General features: G+C 59.5%; 1 protein-coding gene across 1 annotated transcript; it reads right to left on the bottom strand.

Annotated features, from left to right (window-relative positions):
- Positions 1-6,834: 6,834 nt before the first annotated feature.
- On the bottom strand, positions 6,835-19,974 carry RAC2 (Rac family small GTPase 2). The gene is made up of 7 exons (XM_059681623.1): positions 19,814-19,974; positions 17,701-17,772; positions 11,890-12,007; positions 11,112-11,174; positions 10,619-10,778; positions 8,131-8,263; positions 6,835-7,570 (listed from the first exon to the last, which is right to left on the bottom strand). Exons 1-6 carry the CDS (start codon positions 19,846-19,848, stop codon positions 8,133-8,135), a joined length of 579 nt encoding a protein of 192 aa, XP_059537606.1. The 5' UTR covers positions 19,849-19,974; the 3' UTR covers positions 6,835-7,570; positions 8,131-8,132.
- Between the last annotated feature and the right edge of the window lie 1,505 nt (positions 19,975-21,479).

Genomic DNA, 21,479 nt, shown 5'->3' with positions numbered 1-21,479 from the left:
CCGTCTACTCAGATCACACAGCAGAAGCCAAAGCCTTGCACCAAAGGCGTGCTCTCGAGCGCCTTGCCACTGAGCAGCCTGCCCCCTTCTCAGGAGGGCAAGGGGATAACAGTCAGGAGAAAGGCAGGAGTCTTTGTTGAATACCTACTGTGTGCCAGGCACTGTCTGGGCCCCATTCCTTAAAGACAGAGCTGGATCCACTTGATTGTAAGGCTGGTGTGTAGTAGGCCCTCAGAGAGCCAGGAATCCGGTTCTTCCAGGGGTGCCATCCTGGCTGCTGCAGCACACAGTAGGACCAGGGACACACCTTCCTGCAGTCCTCACTCTTCTGCCCAGACAAGTTGGTGAGGAGTAAGTGGGCTCTGGGGGTGAGGGAGGGTTCCATGGCACTTGCCCCTCCCCTGCCCAAGGCCTCCAGTGGCTTCTCATAGCCCACCGGGCTTTATACTTCCCCAATCTTGCCGCCTGTCCCGCCCCTCCCCCGGTCTTCTCATCTACAGATCCCTCCCCCAGCCTGAGCTCCAGGCACCTCCAGTCTCATTCATTCATTTGTGAAGTCTGCCAGTCTCTCATTCATTCACGAGACAGGGGAGCTCAGAAGGCCTCTGGAGAGGTGAGAGAGACTAGGCAAATGTCCAGGGAAGAGCATTCAGGCAGAGGGAAGGGCAAGGTCTCCGAGCTGTGGCGGACACTCTCACCCCACCCCTGGTGTGAGGTGAAGGAAGTCCTCCTGCAGGTGGAGCCTTCCATGCCCTGGGTTAGCTAGGCCCCGCCCCCAGACAGCCCAGGACCACGCCCCCGGCTCCCCATAGCCCCGCCCCCAGACTTCCCAGAGCCACGCCCCCTCCACGAGCCTCTAACCCAGCCCTGGGCAAACTACAGCCCGCGGGCTGGATCCGGCCCGTTTGAAATGGATAAAACTAAAAAAAAAAAAAAAGACCGTACCCTTTTATGTAATGATGTTTACTTTGAATTTATATTAGTTCACACAAACACTCCATCCATGCTTTTGTTCCGGCCCTCCGGTCCAGTTTAAGAACCCATTGTGGCCCTCGAGTCAAAAAGTTTGCCCACCCCTGCAACCTGAGCTCAAGACTCAGCTGTGGGGGCTGTGTTCTCCGTGCACGGCTGTGAGCTCGGGAAGGGGAGACTGTGTGGGTCCCCACTGTGTCCCCAGGCCTGGCACTGGCCTGGCCAGTAGGCATGTGCTGCCTGTTTAAGGAGGAAAAGAGGATAGCTAGCTGGCGAGGGGGGTGGGCAGGGTGGCAGGAGGAGGGAGACTGTGCTGAGTGGCTGCTGGAGGCCGGAGAGTGGTGAGGAGTCGCGAGCACCCAGCTGGGGACAGGGGGGACCTGAGTCCAACACCCACTCCCACCCACGGCCCTTTGCAGCAGAAACGACCCTGACCAGCCCTCCCCCTGGGACGGGACGGGCAGAAGGAGGAAGTGCAGCTCTATACCTGTGAGCTCTGGGGAGCAGGCGCCGCTGGGTGTCTGGGAGACATGGGGTGGCCCTGCCCTGCCTGGCATTGCGGTCCTGGTGTGTGAGGCCTGGACCTGTCACCTCATGTCCCTAGTAACCTGGAGGGGCTGTCTGGCCTGCCTCCCCAAGATAGGACGATGCTATATGTGTCTTTTCATCACACCCGGGCCCTCTCAAACTAGAGCCACGTCTCTCCCCTCAGACTGGAGGGCTCCCCCAAACCCAACAAGTGTGCCTCCACCATCAGACAGGTGGTTTCTCAGGAGCTGGGGCCCAGGCTCCCCCCACCCATGAGAGCCAGGGCAGAACCTGCTCCTCCCCAGCACAGAGCCTAGGCCAGAGCCAACCACAGAGCGGGGCCGGGCCTCAGCTGCAGATGCTGGGTCCGTCCTCTCCAATAAGACAAGTGGAGCCCAAACACCTTCCCAGCCCACCCCCTGGGGCTTTGTGACTGGAGTCCCCATTAAGGTGTCTCCGGGTTCATCAGTCCCTGCAGGGTCCTGGGGTTGAATCTCAGCGTCAGCATTTCCTAGCTGTGTGATGTGACTTAACCTCTCTGAGCCTCAGTCCCTCATCTTCAAAGCTACTGCATAGGGTGCTTCAAGGATGGAATCACTTAACCCGCTTCTACAGCCGCCGGTTCTTTCACACTCGGAGCCAGCAGGCTTACCAGGCACGTTCTCTTGTCAGCACAAGAGAGCAAGCTCAAGGGCGAAACACATTCAGGTCTCTCCTAGTGATGCGTATGCTAGCCACCCATTGGCCAAAAGCAAGTCACCTGGGCCAGGTTGCATCAGTGGAGTGGGAAACGACACGCATGGCCTGGAGGGAGGGGCGGGGGATGGGACTGAGATTACCTGCTAAGCACCATCAAATCTACCACCGCCCCCACTCCCACCCCAGGAAGCAGCCTAGGGTCTCACCCCCACATGCCCGTAGCCAGTAGCCAGTGGCCTTGGGTCCGGAAGTCTCTGGCTGGAATCTCCCCGCCCGGGCTTAGAGAAGGATGGTCGCCTGGCTGCACAGTGCAGAGGGAGAGACCTGGAGTCCAACGGCTCCCGAAACAGACTTCGCCATCTGTGGTGTCTGGGCCCCTCCTTGGGAGCCGCCTGGGGTTCTGCCAGGCCAGTTGGTTTGCATCTCTTCAGGCTCCGCCCCTCCTCCCGCCCCGCCCCGCCCCCAGGGAAATGCAGGCAGGTGGGCTTGCCTGTCCGGGCTGTTAAATCATTTACCACCCTTCCCCCTGCTCTCCTGCCTGTGCTGTGGTAGGGGTCACAGGTGTCTCCTGCTTTCTTTGAAGATGAGAGTTTGTGTTTCTGTTTTGTGTTCTCCTTGTTGTCCTGGCTGCTCTTCAGCGAAGTGCAGGAAGCAAAAATCTCTCTCCCCTGGCACCTGAGACCAGAGTCTTCCTTTCGGTATAGAGTGCGCTGCTGTGGTATTGTGAACCCAGCCACAGGCCAGGTGTTGATTTACACGTCTGGCCCTCCCACTGGCCTCAGAGCCCCTGGGAGCAGAAGGCTGGGTCTCACCCTGCTCTTCACTTTCAGCTCCTGCCCCAGAGCACATGGGAACTGAGTTGACTTGAGCTTCCGGTTATACAGATGGCTGCTCATCCTTCCACCTTCCTCGAGGCCTTCAGAAGTCTTCTAGAACCATCCTAGACCTTTGCCTCCCTCCCCAGAGCCCACCCTGTCCTACTTCCCATAGCCCACAAGGCCTGGATGCAGTCAGGTGGCCCTAGAGGCGTGGAAGGACAGGGCAAAGACATACATAGCGTTTCTTGTGTGATGGGAGAGTGAAGAGGGGAGGGAGGAGAGGTAATCAATGAAAGGAAAAGACAGCAGGGACAATTTTTCTCAATCTGTTGAGATTTTGCTTCCAGGCATATCTTATTTTTGGCTCAAATTTTTATAAAAAAAATTTTTTTTAAAAAAAAAGATAGCAGGGACTTGGGCTCTGAAAAGTTGGTAAAAATTGTTGTTGAAAAAAATGAAAATTGGCCCTGGCCCATGTGGTCCAGTTGGTCGGGCATCGTCCTGTGCACCGAAGGGTTGCCAATCTGATCCCCAGTAGGAGGCATGCAGTAGGCAGCTGATTGATGTTTCACTCTCACATCAATGTTTCTCTCTCTCTTCCTCTCCCTTCCCCTCTCAAAATCAATAAAAATACTTTTTTTAAAGATTGAAAATTGTTTCAGTGTACCATTTTATCATCTCCCATGAGTCTATGGTTGGCTGGGCTCAGCGGGGTGGCTCTTCTGTTCCATACGATCTTGGCTGGGGCTATAGTCATCCGGGGGCTCGACTGGGCTGGTACATCCAAGATGGCTCATGCCATAACTGGTGCCTTGATGGCTGGAAAGCTGGGCTTACTGTGTATCCAGCATCTACCAGGTACTTGCTAGGGTCACGGTGAACCATTTAAGCACAAGGTTATATTTCCTGGGCTCTCTGAAGATTCGGCAGCTCCCCACTGGGCTCTAAGCTCCTAAGAGCAGGCCCTCCCTTGACCTGCCCTCAAACCCTGTGTTTGGCACACAGCTCAATAACTATTTGCTGAATGATTACTTGATTGAATGAATCAGTGCTGTATACGCATCTTTGAAGGCATCTGAGAAGCAAAATCATGTTTGTAAATGAGGAAATCCCCCAGGTTGCCGGGTGGAGGTCGGAGTATAAGCCGACTGTGGAGGCTGGGATGCCGATGAAGAGGCTGTAATGACTGTCCAGGGAAGAGATGCAAAGCCCAGAGCAGGGGCTGGCAGTGGGCCAGGTAAGGGGGTGGGCTTAACAGACATGGGGAGGCAGGCCTGGCCAGAGTTGGTGACAGTGAATGCTGGGGTGAGGGCGTGGGAGGGTCTAGGGGCACCCCTGGGCCTCTGCTGTGGAAGAAGGAGCAAGGAGCAGCTGGGCTGCGACGGAGAGCCCCAGGTGAAGGAGTCTTGTTGGCTGGTGCTCCCCTGCCCACCAGGCAATGATTGCATGGGACGGAGCCAAGTCTGATGCATCGGACTGAGTGGCTGGGTGCTTGGGGTGGGGGTGGTTGCTGTCGAATGAGTGAGCATCACCGTGTTGACAGCTTCTGCCCACAACCAGCAGTTCTTCCTGTTTCAAAACAGGTTTCTCTTTCCTACCTAAAGCCCCCCCCCCCCCCCCCCCCGCTGTCCTCAGCCAATTTGCAGAGCAAAAACAAGTGACTTGCCCCATGAACAGTGAGTGCTGGGCACCTGAGACAGTGGGAAAAGCAAGGGGCTAGAAGCCCTGAGACCTCAATTACAAATGCCGCCAGCTGACAGTAGGCCTGGCCAGCGGCGAGGAAACAAACAGGTGGTCTCATTTTCATTTTGTTGCTGTAATAAAGCAGCCGTTGGCATTGGCTCAGCTGCCCATCAAAGTTGTCAAGGATCCAGGCTTTTTTCTCTCTCTCTCTCTTTCTGCTCCTCTATTCTTAGCCTGTGAGTGGGCATCTTCATGCGGCTGGCTTCAGGTTCGCAAGATGGCTGCTGCAGCTCCAGACATCACATCCGTATTCAAGGCAGGAAAGAGGGCAGAACAAAGGGCATTTTGGAGGGGGCGGGGACAAAAACATCACAGATGCCACCTCTCCAGCTGACTTTCACTTATGTCTTGTTGGCCAGAACTGTGTGATCTTGGAACCCCCGCTGCCAAGCAGGCTGGGAAAACAAGTATTTTTGTCTGGGGTTAGATACATTGCTGCTCTGCACAGAACTAGGATTCTGATAGCAAGGAGGAGGGTGCCGTGGCAGAGAGAGGAAAATAGTGTCTTAATGAGCTGAGCCCTAATTCCTGTGCCCTCCTGTGCACCCATGTCCTTCTCTGCAGAACAGGAGCTGCTAGTCCCCACCTCAGAAGGCGAGGAGGAGAGTTAAATGAGCTAATAGGTGCCAGGTGAGACCCACAGTGAATAGATAAATTCTACTGACGTCATTGGAATAAAGCAGTGACGTGTCCACTGGGGTAGGCATGCAGGGAAGTTTGAGGAGCCGAGGAAATTGTTCGAGGAAAGGGGACCAGATCCGCTGTGCAAAGGCTGGGGTGGATGTGGCTTTGAGGATGTGAGAGTCCAGTCTGCCCGTGGAGGTGTGAGTGCAGGAGGAGAGAGGGAGCTGGGGTGTGGCCAGGCCTCCGGGGCCCAGGAAGAGCAGGAAGCAGAAGGAGACCCCCCCTCAGACTCTGGCCCCAGGAGAGGGGGCACCTCTGGGCTTTGAAACATTGAGGATCCGGGTAGGGGCTCGACCCACCACATCTGTTTCCATCAAGTGTTGGTTTTACCGTGAGATTTTTGTTTCATACGAGAAGTCACTTTAAAAACATAAACTCGTCTGAGCTGAAACTCATAAAGGCGGGGGTTTCCCCCTGCACTCACTTCCTTTCAAGAGGGCGAGGCTCGGGGAGGCAGGGGAGTGAGAGGGTCCTGCCTAGAACGTCAGGACTTGGGGGGCAGCGTGGGTGGCTGGGGCTCTGGGGAGAAGAAAATAGAGACTCAAAGCAATTCACAGGGCTGGGACTTGGGGACTCTGAGCTGTCAGGGGCGGAGTTTTCTGTCTTTTTTTATTCCTTTATGTTAGCCTCTCTGGATGCCAGCTAACTAGGTCAGGAGCTCCTGTGCACGCCTGGATCCCCGCGCCTGGACCTGTCCCCGCCCCCCACCCCCCCAAACCTAGAACAGGACCTGGCCCAGAGTGAGTGCTCACTGACTGTGCGGAATGAGTGGGGGAAGTTGAGATAAAGACGTGTCATTGTCCACAGGAGTGGGGAGTCTGGCATTTGTAACTTGGCAAAGACTAAGGTGACTGACTCCATACCGGGCACTGCCTGCTTTATAGATGAACTTCTCGATCCTTCCAACAGTGCCAGCTCTCCTTTAAAGAAACTCCCCTTTGCTTAGTGCCTGCGGGGACTGGCATTGCTTCCTTATGCCCTTGGACACCTTCCTGTGACCTCCAGTAGGAGAGGCCGCGAGTTTCCAGCTGCCTGACACCCATGTTCCCAAATTCCCCGCAAGGCTCTGTGTCTCCATGTAGGGACCCGCCCTCCACCCTGGGGGTGTGGCTCGGCCCAGCAGAGCCCAGCAGCTCCCTACCAAATACGACTGGTTGAAATGGGACCCAAGACCTAAGCTGGTCCCATCAGAGTACATCTTCATTGGAACTTCGCCTGGGGCAAGCACTTGCTCTTTTTTGCTGAACTTGAACCTGGAAGGACAAAGCCCTGGTAGTCGCTTCCTGGGAATGAACCAGACAGCAGAAGGCAGGGCAAAGGGGTCCAGGAAAGTGAGCCCCGATGACGCCATCTGAGCCCCCTCGATCACGCTGCACCTGAAGACATGATATTTCCAAACTGGAATCAGTAAATTTATTTTCTACTTAAGCAGGTTGAATCGGGTTTTCTGTTTGCAATAGCAAAGTTCCTGGCGAGCAGGGTCTGAGGCAGCTCAGGATCCCGAGTGGAGCAGAAAGACGAGGGCGGCAGGAGCCAGCTGCACCCTGACTTCAGGCTGGCTGGGCAGTGCCCACAGACTTCTGGGAAATCTGATTGTTTTCTGTTGTCCCAAAAGGAGCATTAAGACCAGAGGGACACACTTCTGAGACACTCATATGAGCGCAGTAGAAGAACTTTCAGACAAGCAAGACCAGCAATACTGGAGTGGATGCCTCAGGGGGAGTGAGAGGCCCGTTCCGGAGGCATACAAGTGGTGGCTGGCAACCATCTGGCCCAAAGTTTCCAAAGGACGTTCAGGGGTCGGGCGGGGCTGGGGTAAATGGGTACACGCTGCCGTATGTGGCCGGGGGACATACCACAGTAATGCAGGGGGGGCTTATTGGGTCCTGGGGCTCCCCTCCGGCCCCTGGGGAGGCAGGAGCGCAAGGGGATCGGGACACAGCACCTACGGATTCACACCTTCAGACCCTCGGGGGCCTCCAGCACAGAGAAGACCATCAGCCAAGCTCTGAGCACGTGCTAGGAAGAGCCACAGGAAGGGGACAGCGTGGCCAGCCGGGGTGCCATCGGGTTCTGGGTGGGGGCCCTGGAGGGTCGGAACCATCTGGCTGGGAAGACTGGGACACCTGGAGGGAGACAGGCAAGGTGAGAATGTGGGGACAAGCGGGATCAACAGCCCCAGCTTACAGCCTCCCGGGCTCGCAGCTCATTCCCACCTTCCAGCTTCTGGTCAAGGTTGCCTGCCCGCCAGGACAGCCTGCCCTGCTCTTCCCCCACACCCGGTCCTCCCCATCCTTCTTCTGCCCCAATCGCCTCACAGCTCTGTCTTCCCTGCCCCCACCCCTGGATGTGGGGGTCGGTTCTCCCTGGCTGGACTGGGCTCCCCTGGGGGGCAGGGGCTGAGGTGTCTCTAACCCTTCTCTTCCCCGCCCTCCTGCAGGGAGGGCAGAGTGGGGGCTCAGTGACCCCCAGGCCTTGGCTCAGGGTACCTGGCCTTTTCTCATACCTTGGGCCTTCCCTCTGGGAACCGGGCTCACTGAGCTGCACTGGCCCAGGCAAATGGGGAAACTGAGGCCACTACTTCTCCTCTTCTGTCCTGGTCTAAATACCACTCCCAGCGAAATGGAGGGCCCTGCCGGCTACAGTCTGCTGTGCGATGGGGTGGAGGGTGGGGGAGGGGCCTCACCCCTAGAGGATGCTGCAGGGGCGCTTCTGCGGCCGCGTGGGCTGGGGACACAGGACGGCCCGGATGGCCTCGTCGAAGACGGTTTTCAGGCCTCGCTGGGTGAGGGCCGAGCACTCCAGGTATTTCACCGAATCTGGGCCGGGAGAGGGCAGAGGCCCAGGTCAGGGGAGGATCCCGGGCCAAACCCCCTCCCAAGACACGTGCCTGCCCCAGGCTGGGGGCCACCGGGGCTGTGCCGCGCAGAGCAGGGCACTGGCCTCTCTGTGCCGCCTTCTCATGCCTGGAACAGGGAGCCTGAGTTCAGTGGGAGGGTGACGACCCGCAGGAGCAGGTCTGTGTCTCTCCTGGACACATCAGCCCTTAATGTGCGGCAGGGAGGCAGGAGTTTGATACTTTCCTGGGAAGGAAAGGGCTCAGCTCGTGACCGAGTCTCCACACGCCTCAGCTCCTTCCAGAAAAGAGACCCACGCCTGCCGCCCTGCTTCCCCCACGAGGCCTGCCCCACGCGGGGCCCACTCGCAGGACCTCCCAAATGTCTGACCGTTCCTTAGTCTCCCCGTTTTAAAGATGAGGAAACTGAGGCTCCTCGAGGTGGGGGTGTTTGTCCAGTCACACGCCACCCTGAGGACGCCGGGGGCCCTCGGCCCTCGGACAAGAGGAGAGCCCCTCCCCCGGGATGGGAGATTGAGCTGCCCCACAACTCCTCACTCCAGGCTGGGGAGGCGCCCATGGGCAGAGGCAGCTGCCGCCTGGGCAGCTCTGCAGCCCCCCACCCCCAAAGCCCTTGGCCTGGGCTGGTCCAAGACAAGTTCAAAGTCCCTGCCCCTGACACCCCCCACCCCCCGACTGGGATCACCTCCAGGAGAGATTGGCTAGAGGCCAAGACAGGACCCCCAGGTCATCTCCTTACAGAGGGGAGAGGGCTTTTAGGGACTCTGTGGGTGGCTTTGCAGGTGGGGAGACTGGGGCCCAGGGTGAGGCCACTGGCTCCAGGTCACACCGGCAGTGCCAGAGCCAAGAGCAGCACCGGCTTCTCAGGCCCCGACTCGTCCCAAAGCGCGTGCTTTAAAGGGAGAGGGCTGACGGCAGGCGGGGGCGGCAGCCTTGGTGGAAGGGGTCCGGGGGGACCGGCTGGTCAGAAAGAGAGAAGGCGGGGTGCCATCCCCCATACTCGTGAGGGAAGACTGCAGGCCGGACCAGAGCCCCCAGGATGGGGCATGGGACCCAGGGCTTCAGCAGAGCGAAGGTCCCCGAGGGAAGATGGCCATGTCACTGGGCTAGTCACGGGAAGGGGGAGGTGGCAGCTGCGGTTTCTCTTCCTGTGAAGAGATGAGAGTCCCCAGGGCCCTCCCAGTTCCGGCGGAAGGAAGAGTGGTGGGGCTGAGGCAGGGATGGGGTGGGGAGGCCTCACTGATTGGGGGCGAAATTCTGGGCCTGCAGGACCCTGGGGTGAGGTAGCTGGGTCACTGCTCATAGTGGCCAAACCCACTGGAGGGCCTGGGCTCTTGGGCAAGTGTGCCCTGGGCTGTAGGTCGGTCAGGACCAGACTAGGAACACCATGGGAGAGGCCAGCCCATCAGGCCCCTAAGCAACTTCCTGTCCCGTGTTCAAATCCCAGTTCTGCCACCTACTAGCTGAGTGGCCTTTAAAAAGCCACTTTACTTCTCTGGGCAGTGATCAGGAGGCAGAGAGGAGTTGGGAGAGGGGGAGGGAGGTGAGGAGGCAAAAGGGAAAGCCTCCCCCTGCAAACCCAAGGCAGAAGCGCCTCCTCCAGGAAGCCTTCCTGGAAAACCCAAGCCTGACTTGGCTGCTCGTCCTCTAAGCGGCCACAGCACACCCTACTTCATCCCTGCTTCTCTCTGGGCAAAACACACTTTATTTCAAGATCTGATTATGGTTTTTACTAATAACTAGAGGCCCAGTGAATGAAATTCATGCACAGTTAGGGTCCCTAGGCCTGGCCGGCAATCAGGGCCTTCTGGCTGCAGGCCAGGACCTCCCTTCCCTGGATCCCAGCTTCTGGGGCCTTCCTTCATTCCATACCACCCCCTGGTGGTCAGCGCACGTCATAGTGAGCAATCGGTCTCCTGGTCGAACTCCCATGGGGACAATTTGTATATTAGGCTGATGGATAGATAGATAGATAGATAGATAGATAGATAGATAGATAGATAGATAGATAGATAGCTAGCTAACACTGACAGATCCCCATGCGTGGGTGCTGGGAGCCAGTCCGTGTTAGTTATTATTAGGTGCCTTGTGTATTAATTCGTTTAATTCTCCCAGAACTATTCCTATAGCCAGGTTTTACTGATGAGGAAACAGGCACAGAGAGGCTAAGTGATTGGCCCAGGGTCACACAGCCAGCACACGCACAGCCAGGGTTAGGACCGCACAGCCTGGTTCTGGAGCCATGTCTACAGTCACCAGAGGCTGAGTTGGGGCTCTCCCGGCACCCAGGTCCCCTCTCTGAGCCCAAGCCCCATACCGATCTCCTTGGCCAGTGCCAAGCCCTGTGGGTAGGTGATAGGCGCCAGCTTCTTCTCCTTCAGCTTCTCGATGGTGTCCTTGTCGTCCCGCAGGTCCAGCTTGGTGCCAACCAGGATGATGGGTGTGCTGGGGCAGTGGTGCCGAACCTCGGGAAACCACTGGGCAGGCGTGGGGACGAGAGGGGCACGAGAGTCGGGGGAGAAAAGGGGCACCACGTCGTGAGAAGATAAGAGGCGGCATGAGTTTGAGAGAAGAGACGCGAGGTTGCACCGGGGCGGGGGGCACGTGGGTGCAGGAAAAGAGGAGGTGTGATTTTGTGCAGAGATAAGAGGCAGGGATGAGGTTGTGCGGGGAGGAGAGAGGACAAGGTTAGAGAGGGCAGGCAATAAAGCTGACACTCCCAGCGCCCTCTGAGCCCTGCCCCCACCCCAGTCTCATCCCGGAATCTCCCCAGCACTGGTTGGCACCGCCCCAGGGACAGCTCAGCTCACCTTGGCACGGACGTTCTCATAGGAGGCTGGGCTGACGAGGGAGAAGCAGATGAGGAAGACATCCTAGGGGCAGAGCAGGCCAGGGCTACCCGTGAGGGGAGGCCCGGGGTGCCCCACCTGCAGCCCCTCCACACACCTGGCAGCACTGAGCAGTGGCGCAGCCCAGGGTAAGGGGGCAGGGTCCAGGCTGCTGCCTTTTATCCAACACCTCCCAAAGGCCAGGCCCTGTCCTCACGCAGACCCGGCAGCAGGGCTGCCGCCCCCATTCCGCAGATGGGAAGAGTGAGGCCGCAAAGGTTAGCGGGTTTGCCACCTGGAGCTCCAGAATCCACACTCCTAACCAGGCACTCACTACCCCACCATCCGGTTACCAGCCCTGGAGGGAAGGTCAAGGGTGGAGGGGGTGGGAAGTGGTGGTTGCCCAGCAACCATAGAGCCACCTGCAGGCTTACCCAGTCTCTTCTCCCCCCACCCAGCTCACCCAGGGTTCACTGCCCTAGGCTCCCTATCGAAGCCCCATCCTGGTCTGTCTGCCCCACTCACAGGGAGCCCAGGTGGGTGGGACTGGGAAGAGGGCAGAGTGGTCAGGGGGACTGGTGGAGGGCCGGGGGCTGAGGGAGGAGCCCCTGGCTGTGCCTGGGGAGGACAAGGCAGAGTCCTCGAGCTGGGCCTTAGGGGAGGGTCAGGGTTCACCAGGCCAAGCTGGCCCCAGGGCACCCCACACAGAGGGAACAGGGGGAGCAGAGGCCGGCCCGCAAGGAAGGCTCAGGGAGCTCACCGTCTGCGGGTAGGAGAGTGGCCGGAGGCGGTCATAGTCCTCCTGCCCGGCAGTGTCCCACAGCCCCAGGTTCACCGGCTTGCTGTCCACCATCACGTTAGCTGAATAGTTGTCAAATCTGCGGGCGCGGGCAAGACAGAAGGGTCAGTCTCCCGCCCAGAGCCCGGGGCCCTCTAGTCCAGGCCCAGGTTGCTGGAAGCGGAGACCCAGAGAGGGCCTGCAACAGGACCAGAGTCACACAGCACCACGCAATTAAGTGGGTTTTCTTTTTTTCCCATTACTGATTCGCAACATAAAAACTCAAAAACTCGGGTAAGCACAGAGGGAACCATCGCCTCGATCGGTTTCCTGCCCTCACCTGTTCTTTGGAGAAGCGGCTTTTCAAGGCTGCGTACTATTCCCTCCACGGTTTGATCGGAATAAATGTACCCACCTCCTGTGCTGGACACTGAGGCTGGCCACCCAGCATTTGCTGAATAAGAACTTATCCCCGTCTTAGGTTGGGTCTCCCCGGAAGCAAACCCGGGGGTGAGGGGTGGTACAAGTGGTTTATTTGGGAAGTGAGTCCAGGCAGCTATGGGAGGCCAGTGGGGAGGACAGGAAGGGCAGCAGCAGACATAGGGTGAGCTAGTGGGCAAGTGGGGCTCCGGCCAGCCAGGGTCACCGGGAGACAGCGTGGGCCATGCTAGGGCGCCCCCCCAGAGGGGGCAGGAGCTGGGGTATTGCCCACCCTCTCCATCTTCCACTTTTAGAGGGATGTCCTGGGATGTTGTTTCCCTTGTTATCCAACCCACACTGAAGCTGTCAGTCACAGGAGATTTGGGGAAATGCCACTGGCACATGCTGGACAGACACATGCCAAAGGGTGGCATGGGCACCAACCATGACCCCTGAAATCTCCCTGCCAGTACCAGCGAGGACTCCGGGCAATCTAACAAGCTGACAGATTAAAGAAAACACACAAAACCAATTCAACAGTATTTTTCACTACACACATCCCTGAGAAGAAGGTGCTGGTTCCTCATGCCGTGGGATGTCACCTCCTCCATGCAGCCCTCCCGGAATGCTGCTCAGTGACAGGCCGCAGAGCCCTAATGCTCCAGAGTAACTCCAAAGACACCTGTCCTGAGAAAGACCCCACATACAAAAAAAACAAAAAAAAAGTTGACAGCCTAACTTTTTTTTAAATCCTCACCCAAGGATATGTCTATTGATGAGAGAGAGAGAGAGAGAGAGAGAGAGAGAGAGAGAGAGAGAGAGAGAGAAACACACACACCCACACATCGATGTGAGAGACAAACACTGATCAGTTGCCTCCTCTATGGATTGAACCCACAACCCAGGTATGTGCCCTGATGGGGACTAGAACCCACACCTTTTGGTGTGTGGGATGACCCCCAACCACTGAGCAACCCAGCCAGGGCAACAGCCTGGTGCATTAACACACTGCACTTGGGGAGTGATCTGGTTACTCTCAGCTCCTCAGATGGCCCTGCTCCCTCCTGCCTGGAATGCTCTGCAAACTCCTCCCTGACTTCCCACTCTCCTTCCTCCCTCTGCTGGGCTGACTCTTGCACAACCCCTCCTCCAGCCTTATCTCAATGCCACCTCTTCCAGGAAGCCTTCCCTGATTCCCAGCCAGGTTGGGTCCCAACCAGTAACCTGTGGTGAACTCAGCATCTCAAAAGCAGGAGCTTGTTCCTTATTGCACCCTGAGGCCAGCACCGTGTGTGGCACATAGTAGGTACCTACTCTGGGCACCACCCATACCACTGGGATTTCAGGTCCAAGGAGACACCACTGGGCACGATAGGAAAATAAGTGTCTGTGTGTCTTTGGCTTCTTTCAGGATAAGCTTGGGACACTCTCTTCTCTAATGTCCAGTCTGAAACTCTGGTGCCCAGAAGCCTCCCCAAATTCCTGAACCAAAGGTGTCTGCCTTCTCCGGGTCACCCCCCAGGGTCTCAGGGGCTGTGGCTGGGTGGGGGAGTGGAGGGGAAGGGGAGGGGAGCTGCACCTAGGATCTGTAGTCACACCGAGCACCTACTCTGGGGCCGGGCAGAGGGCTAGGGGCCGTCATCCCATAGGTCTTGAAGTCCCAGGTGACCCAAGACCAAAGGACCTCAAGTCCCTCCCAGTAGAGAGATGAGGAAGCCGAGGCCCCAAGACCAGCCAGCTCATAAACAAGAACCTGAACCCTGCTTCTCCCATTACCCCCAGGAGGGAACCTGGGGACAGCCGTCTGGGATCCGTCCCCCAGAATCGGGAGGGAACAGAGATCTCCTGGTAAAGTCTTGTCCGGGCTGTGTGACCCTGGGTGAGCAACCCAGCCTCTCTGAGCCTCGCTGTCTTCATTGTGAAAAGCCCTATCTCTTGGGACCACTGGGAGGCTCCAAAGAGACAGAGGACATTGAAGCCACCCCGTGGGGAGCCGCTGAGCACTGAGTGGCCTTGTGCTCACTGCCCCTGCACACGCTCCACTGCCCCTCCCCAGAGGACCAGCGGTCAGGGCCGGGCATGTCTGCAGGGACCCCCCCCCGGGACCTGCAGCTCCTGGGGTCCCCCTTACTCCACAGGAGGCCTCGGCGAGAGGGCCTCACACACCACTGTGTCCAGCCCTCGCTCCCGTTGCCAGAGGAGACATGGGCTCAGAGGCAGGAAGGGGCTTGCCCAAGACCTCACAGTTGGTGGCAGAGCCACGACTGGATCCTGTTACCCAATTCAGAGCCCGTGTGGCAAGGGTCGCTGCAACTTCACGGCTGGGGTCTCGGTGGAGTTTGAGCTGGGGCCTGGGGGCTGACTGCAAACTCTGGGGGGGGGGGCAGGGAGCGCCCATTTGCTGAGCACCCAGGGGCGCCAAGTGCTCTTCCAGGCCCCGCATGCCTAGGTCATTTCAGTGGGCCTGCCATTGTCCCCGTTTTACACATGAGGAAAGCGAGAATCAGAGACTGGGAGTTACCTGCCCACCGTCACACAGCTGGGAGGTTTCCACCCAGAGTCTGTGTGGCCTCTTTCTGCACTCGCCAGCCCTGACCCTGGACTGGAGTGGAGGAGAAAAAGGGGGGCGGGTGAAAGGGGTGCCCTAGTTCCAGCACCTTCTCAGGGCAGACTGCAGCTTGACCTGCCTGACGAGCTCAGCTCTGTTCCAGCAGCTGGTGGGATGGACGGACGGACAGACAAGGACAGGGCCCTGACCGCCCAGAGCTTCCATCCCAGCAGGGAAGTCAGGGGGCCTGGGTGGAGGGAGGGACCACCTAGAGGACAGAGTCCGGGGGGTGATACCTGGGTCAGGAACTGAATGGTGGGGAGGGGAAAGCTCAGAGGCTTGTGGGGAGCTGGCGTGTGTGGGGTGATGGGAGAGGTGGGGGCAGCATTCCGGGCTTTGGATGCCAGGGTAGGAGATGGGCTTGAATGGTAACGGGGCCATGAGCTTTTCACATTTGATAGCTCAGCTGGGCTTCCATTTGAGAATGGCTATAAGGAGACGTGGTGGGAAGGGGAGACCCCCTGGCCACAGGTCTCCCTGCCATGTCTTTGCATCGCCAACATCGAGAGAGGTTTGGTCTCCCGGTCGGTGAAGTGGGGGTCTGAGCAAACCCTCCGGTCCCTACCCCAGCAGCTCTTCTCACCTCTATCCAGCTGCCTGTTCCCGCAGCTCCGCTCCCCTGCTGCCCCCGCCCTTCAAGGGCTCAGTATAACCTATGCCCGCCCTGCCGCAGGGGCGCAGGCGTGGCCCCAGGAGCCGCTCCTGGGCCTGTCCGAGCTGAGCCCCTCTCTAAGGGGTATGGCAGGCAGGGCTGGTCACACACTTTGCAGGGTCCGGAGCAAAATGAGAACTCAGGACCCCTTGTTCAAAAATTAAGAATTTCAAGACGAGGGGATATGAGAGCATTAAACCAAATGCGGCCCCTTCCACGCACACGGGGCCCCTGCAGCTGCAGGGACAGGGTGTGGTGAAGCCGGCCCTGGTCTCTGACCAGCTCCTCTGTCCAGCGGGTGGACCTCGTCCAATCCGTTCTGGCCTTTCTGCAAGGCTGCCCAGGCCAAGCGACTTCACCAGGGGCCAGTCTCTCCGAGTTGCCGAGAGTACCTGCCCTGAGAACACACCTTCCACCTCCCTGGATAGGGGAGGCAGCCGGCAAGGAGCTGGGCGTCTCCCAGCCCCCACCTCCTACAGAAGGGGAAGCTGAGGCTCAGAGAGGACGTGACTGGTGTAAGGGCCCTCAGCAAGCGTGCCCTCCAGCCCAGCAGGGACAGGCCGAGGCGGGAACACACTCTGGGTGCCCAGGCCTCCTGCAGCAGCTGCCTCCCCCGACGGATCCCTGCTTCCGGCTCCGGCTCTGGTCCAAGCCAGCCCTCCCTCCCCTGGGAGGTGCCCTCGCCTTTTGATAATTGATGGTGACCTGGCAGAGGAGGGCGAGTGTGGGGAGAGGTGTGCGCGGGCGCCACGCTATGGGGAGGCGGGACCAAGCTGGGGCAGTTGTGGGTTTTCCAGGCTCCCTGTCCAGGTGTCCCTGCCCTGTCCTGGCTGTCTGCGCCCTGCTCCTGCCTGGGCCGGGTCAGTGTCTCAGTTGAGGGAACTCAGGGCCCCCCGGAGCCTGAGGGCAGGCCCCTGAGTGGCCGGGAGCTTCCTCTTCCTCCTGGGTGACCCGGTATCGTAATTCCCAGCTCCCATGAGGGTCAAATGACGTTCTGTGAGGCCAGCATGCAGCAGGCCCTCAAAGGATGGTAGCTGCGATCAGTCCTACAGCCCCCCACGAAGTTCAAGTCAGGTCAACTCAAAACGTATCTCCTGTGTCTGAGACAAGGTGTAGGTTACACTGAGCGTAGACACTGCGCGGGGACAGTGGGCTGGCCTGAAAGGCACTGGGCTGGGGCCCTGCATTCCCCAGGCTCATGGTCAACGGTCAAATGACGTCATTCTGGGGAGCGAGAGACCCTGCAGGCTAGATCAGGAAGGCTTCCTGGAGGAGGGGGCCCTAGAGCTGGGGCTGGCGGGCATAGCTATGTGGATGTGCGAAGGACAGGTACCCCAGGCAGAGGGACAGCGGAGCAAAGGCCCCGAGCGGCAGTGGAAATGCCCGGGAGTGTGTGGTGAACTGAAGGGGCCGTGACGCTAGGCAGGGAGGTTGCGAGAAGACCACACAGGGCCTCGGATGCCGAGCTAAGCGCTGGGAAGTTGCCCTGTGAGTGATGGGGGCCACTGGGGACCGGCAGGGGAAGGGCTGGTGCCTCCCCCTTATCCTTCCTTCCTGAGTCTGGCACCCACACTTTGTCACAAACATGTCAAATGACAACTCCGACTCCACATCTGAGAGAGGACGGCCTCTGATTGGCCTCCAGAGGGCCCTGCCCTCCCCCGCAACACACACGTGCCCCCTGGTATCTCTGCTCCTTGTGACCAAACCCCTCGATCAGATCATCTCCTTCCCCACCCTGCCCCTGTCCTCCCCTTCGCTGCCCCAGCCCCTCTTCCCTCCCTGCCCCCGCTCAGCCTGGCCCCCCCATCTCCCTCTTCCCCGTGGCCCTCTCGAAGGCCACCTGCTCCCCTTCAGCACCCCCCACCCGGACACGGTCTCTCTCTGTTTTAGGAGCCCCCAGCCTTGCCCCCTGACCGTTCATCTCGGCCTCGGTGGCCACCTCCCCAGCCAGATCCTTAGGGGCCCTGCCAGGCAGACCGGCTGGGGCATCTCCCGGTTGCTGGACCCCAAGTGCCCACACGTGGCCGGCACACAGAAGTGCCTGAAAAGGGGGCGGGCTTGGCGATGCGTGTCGCCCCGCCCTCCGGTGCCCGCCCACACGGAGACTCACACGGTGGGGATGTACTCTCCTGGGAAGGCATTGGTGGTGTAGCTGATGAGGAGGCAGGTCTTGCCCACGGCTCTGAAAGACAGGAAGTTCCGGAGGGCGTCAGTCACAGGCCTGGCCTGGTCCCCGAGCCCAGCCCTCAGGAAAGACCCAGGCTCACCCCTCTGGGCCTCAGTTTCCCCATCTGAGGATCCCCGTGTCAGTGTTCTCAAACCTGAGAACCATGGAGTCATCGGGGTGCTTGTCAAAGGGCAGACGTCAGGCCCCACCCCAGAGAGTCTGACCCGCGGCTGGGGGTGGAACTGGGAGCCTGTGTTTTGAAAAGCTCTCCCAGGTGGTGCTGATGGGGGACTGAGGGTTAAGAGCAGAGGGTGCCCAGGACACCCCTGAACCGGACAATGCCGCAGGGACTCCCGAACTTGACCAGGGCTCTGCGGTCACACCCGGTCCACCCCCTGCCTGCGGCACCAACTTGGGCCGGTCCCTTCATCTCTCTATGCCTCAGTTTCCCCATCTAGAAAACAGGGGTGAGTCCCTCTTCAGAGGAATGTGCTGAAAAGGAAATTAGACGAAACCATAAAAAACCAAGCGCGGTACAGGGCCCAGCTGTTGGGGAAACCTGCCCTGCCCCCCACCATCCTGCCTCATCAGCGAGCACAGCAGCTCAGAGATTTGGAGTCAGAAGACCCAGGTTCCAATCCCGTAAGGTCTTGAAAAAATTACTTAATTTCTTTGAGCTTCAGTTCTCCCACCTGTTCAATGGGCCTGATATCAGGGTTGGTGAGGGTGTGACTGAGCCCAGGGCCCGGCACGTAGTAAGTGCTAAGCAAATAGTGCTGGCCCTTTAGTCACGCTGTCTTCCCAGGGCCTGCTGGGCTGGGAGGGGACACAGGTGGAAGCCCAAGGGGCAGCCAGGCTGTCCCCCCTGCCTCCACTGCACTGTTTCGTCACTTCCTGTTCTGAGGAGCTGGCTGCCTGTCCCCCCTCCCCAACCCCCGCCCCCAGGGCCTGCCAGCAAGGTAACTAACTCTGAATGACTGGAACGTTGCCCTTGGCTTCCGCCCTGACCTCCTCAGATCAGATACAAAGCAGAAGTGGGCAGGCAGGAAGATAACGGGGAGCTGAGCGGTGCCTCAGAATCAGCTGAGGGCAGCCTGATCAGTTGGCCCGCCCCCTCGGCCCATCAGCGTCAGAGTAAGCCGGGGCCCCAGGGACCCAGGCCGGGAAAGATCGGAGTCTCCCGGGGCCTCAGGCTGCCCATCTGTGGAATGGGAGAGTCGGACAAGAAGCCTGCCCAGCTGTTACGTGCTGGGCTGGGCCTATGGAGAACCAGGACGAACCAGGGGCTGGACCCTGAGCACTGTTGCTAAGAGGCATTTGGGCCTGTCACCTCACAGCTCAGGAAACTGAGGCCCAGCGAGGGCATGACAACCCAGCAGGCGCCTCAGCCCAGCCTGTTCCAAACTGACCCCCGCAATCACACCTCTTCTGCCCCCTCCTCCCCTGATCGTCTCTCATGTCCCTCCTTCTGCTTCTCACCCACATCCCCCCACATCCTCCCAACGAGGCCGCTGTGGGGGAGGGGAGGAGGTGGCGTTTACTGAGCACATACTATGTGCAGGACAGCCCCTCAAAATGCCTGAGGTGAACCCCACCAACTCTGGTGGGAGATCCCAGACGGTCAAGCCGAGGTTCAGAGAGGCCCTGTGACTTACCCAAGGCCACACAGCAGCATTAGCCAGTGACGAGAGCCCAGATCAGTCTGGGAACAAAGACCAGCTTTTGGCTCCCCACCCTCCACCTGCATCCACTGAGCTGAAGACGGAGGTCCCATGGGAGGCCTGCCCCAGCCCCCGCGGTACAGGCGAGGGGCCCAGGCACCGCCACCCGCAGTCCTATGCCCTCCACCCAGGAGGCTCCCGGGGTGAGGTGGACGGAGAGAGTGAGGTGTCCTCAGCCCACCCCAGGGGCTCCCTCTGGCTCCGGGGAGAAGGAGCAGGTCCTCCTGGCTGCCTCCGGGACTCCCACAGGTAAGGGGGCTTCCTGGGGACACCTGTGCAGGAGGGTCTCAGGGCTCCCCGGTGGGGGCTGTGAGGAAGGTCAGCCAGGTACCTACCCATCTCCCACCACCACACATTTGATGGCCTGCATCGCGTCGGGACCTGGGGGCGGCGGTGATGGCGGAGCGTCTTCGGCACCAGGGAGTGGAGAGCCTGGTAGGCGCCCCGGCAGCAGCAGCAGCAGCAGCGGGACCGAGGCAGGAGGAAGCGGAAGGGGAACTTGCCCAAGCTGCCCTCCCAGCCGTTTGCAGAAGGCGGAGCGTGCGGTCTGGCGGAACAGCTGGGGGTGGGGGGGCGCTCAGGTGCTGGGCTGGGCCCTGGCCACCCCGCGGCCATCCCTGCTCTGGGGCACTCGCTGGAGACCTAGGGACCCTCTCAGCTGGGGACTCACTTCCACGGGCAAGGCCAGAGCTGTTCTCCAAGAACTTGAGGTTTCCAAGAATTTAGTGCCGCTCAATCTAAGCAATAAGCACTGAATGAACATCTGCTGTGGGCCAGGCTCAGTATCAGGTAGTGGTGAGGCCAGGTGGCCGGGTCCTGGGGAAGATAGGACCTCATCAGGGTTGTCCATCGAGGCCGGAAGGGATGGGGCCACAGGGGACCTACCGGGAGGAGACCTCAGCGTGCCACAGAGGGAGAGCGGGAGGCCCGGAGGTGGCGTTCGAGCCAGCCCTTGAAAGGTGGTGAGGGAGAGAGGGCGCTCCGGGGTGGGGGGTGCCTGAGCAAGACACTGAGGCTCCCCCAAAGAGAGGCTGGCGTGGGAACCCCTGAGCAGGGAAGGATGGGAGATGGGGGGGGTGGAGGGTGATGAGGCAGGAAGGGAGGTGGGGTGAGCTCACGGAGAAGGGGAAATAGAAGGGAAGTGACAGGCCGTGCCCTGTGCTGGAGGCAGCCCTGTGGGCCCAGGCACCTTGGCGCTAAGTCAGATCCGTGGCCAATTTTAAAGATGCAGAAGCAGAGGGTCTGAGAAGTCAGGCGACTCCACACCCTCCCGGCACCGCGGCTGCTGCCGGGGGACTCAGGGCCCGAGTTCAGCAGCGGGCGGATGGGGAGTGGCCCCTCAGCTCGGCAGACTCGGATCTGAGCAGCACTGAGTCTCCCCAGCGGGTTCCACGTTCACCTGGTCCTTCCCACTCGCTGCCGTGGCCCCAGGGACCGGGGTGGGAGGACATGGGCAGAGCCGCTGGCCACCCGCCTGGACCCACTCGGGGCAAACCGGGAACCCACAGGAGTAGGGAGCTCAGGAGTCAGCAGGGTGCCCGCGTCCCTCCCACTGCCCACCCTGGGGGCAGAGCCCAGGACTCCCCCAGGCACCCAGGCGGGAGCTTCCAGAACTGTCCACACAAGCAGAGGGGCTGGCACAAAGGGCTTTTGCAGAAGGAAATGTGGCTCTCCAGGGCCTGCTCCTACACTTGGCCAGTCAGTTATCAAACCAGACAGTGGCCTTGGCGCAGCGCTCAGCTGGCTGGGCGACGTCCATGGAGGGAACTGTCAGGGCGCAGGCCCCGTTGCAGGCTCCATCGCCATTAGGGGGCATGCAGGAGGCAGACAACGGATGTTCTGCTCTCACATCGATGTTTCTCTATCTGTCCCTCTCCCCTCCTCTCTCTCTAAAAGTCAATTCGAATATTTTTTAAAAACAGCCAGTGCACTTCCAGGTCTTTGCTCTGTGCTTTGCACAGGCTGAGCCGAGGCGGTGCCAGCAGGAAGTGCTGCAGGGCA

This window comes from Myotis daubentonii, chromosome 2 (assembly GCF_963259705.1).
Source record: "Myotis daubentonii chromosome 2, mMyoDau2.1, whole genome shotgun sequence".
In the NCBI taxonomy this organism is placed as follows: domain Eukaryota; kingdom Metazoa; phylum Chordata; class Mammalia; order Chiroptera; family Vespertilionidae; genus Myotis; species Myotis daubentonii.
Note: the sequence above shows the minus strand (reverse complement) of the source record. Positions and strands in the feature narration are given on the sequence as shown.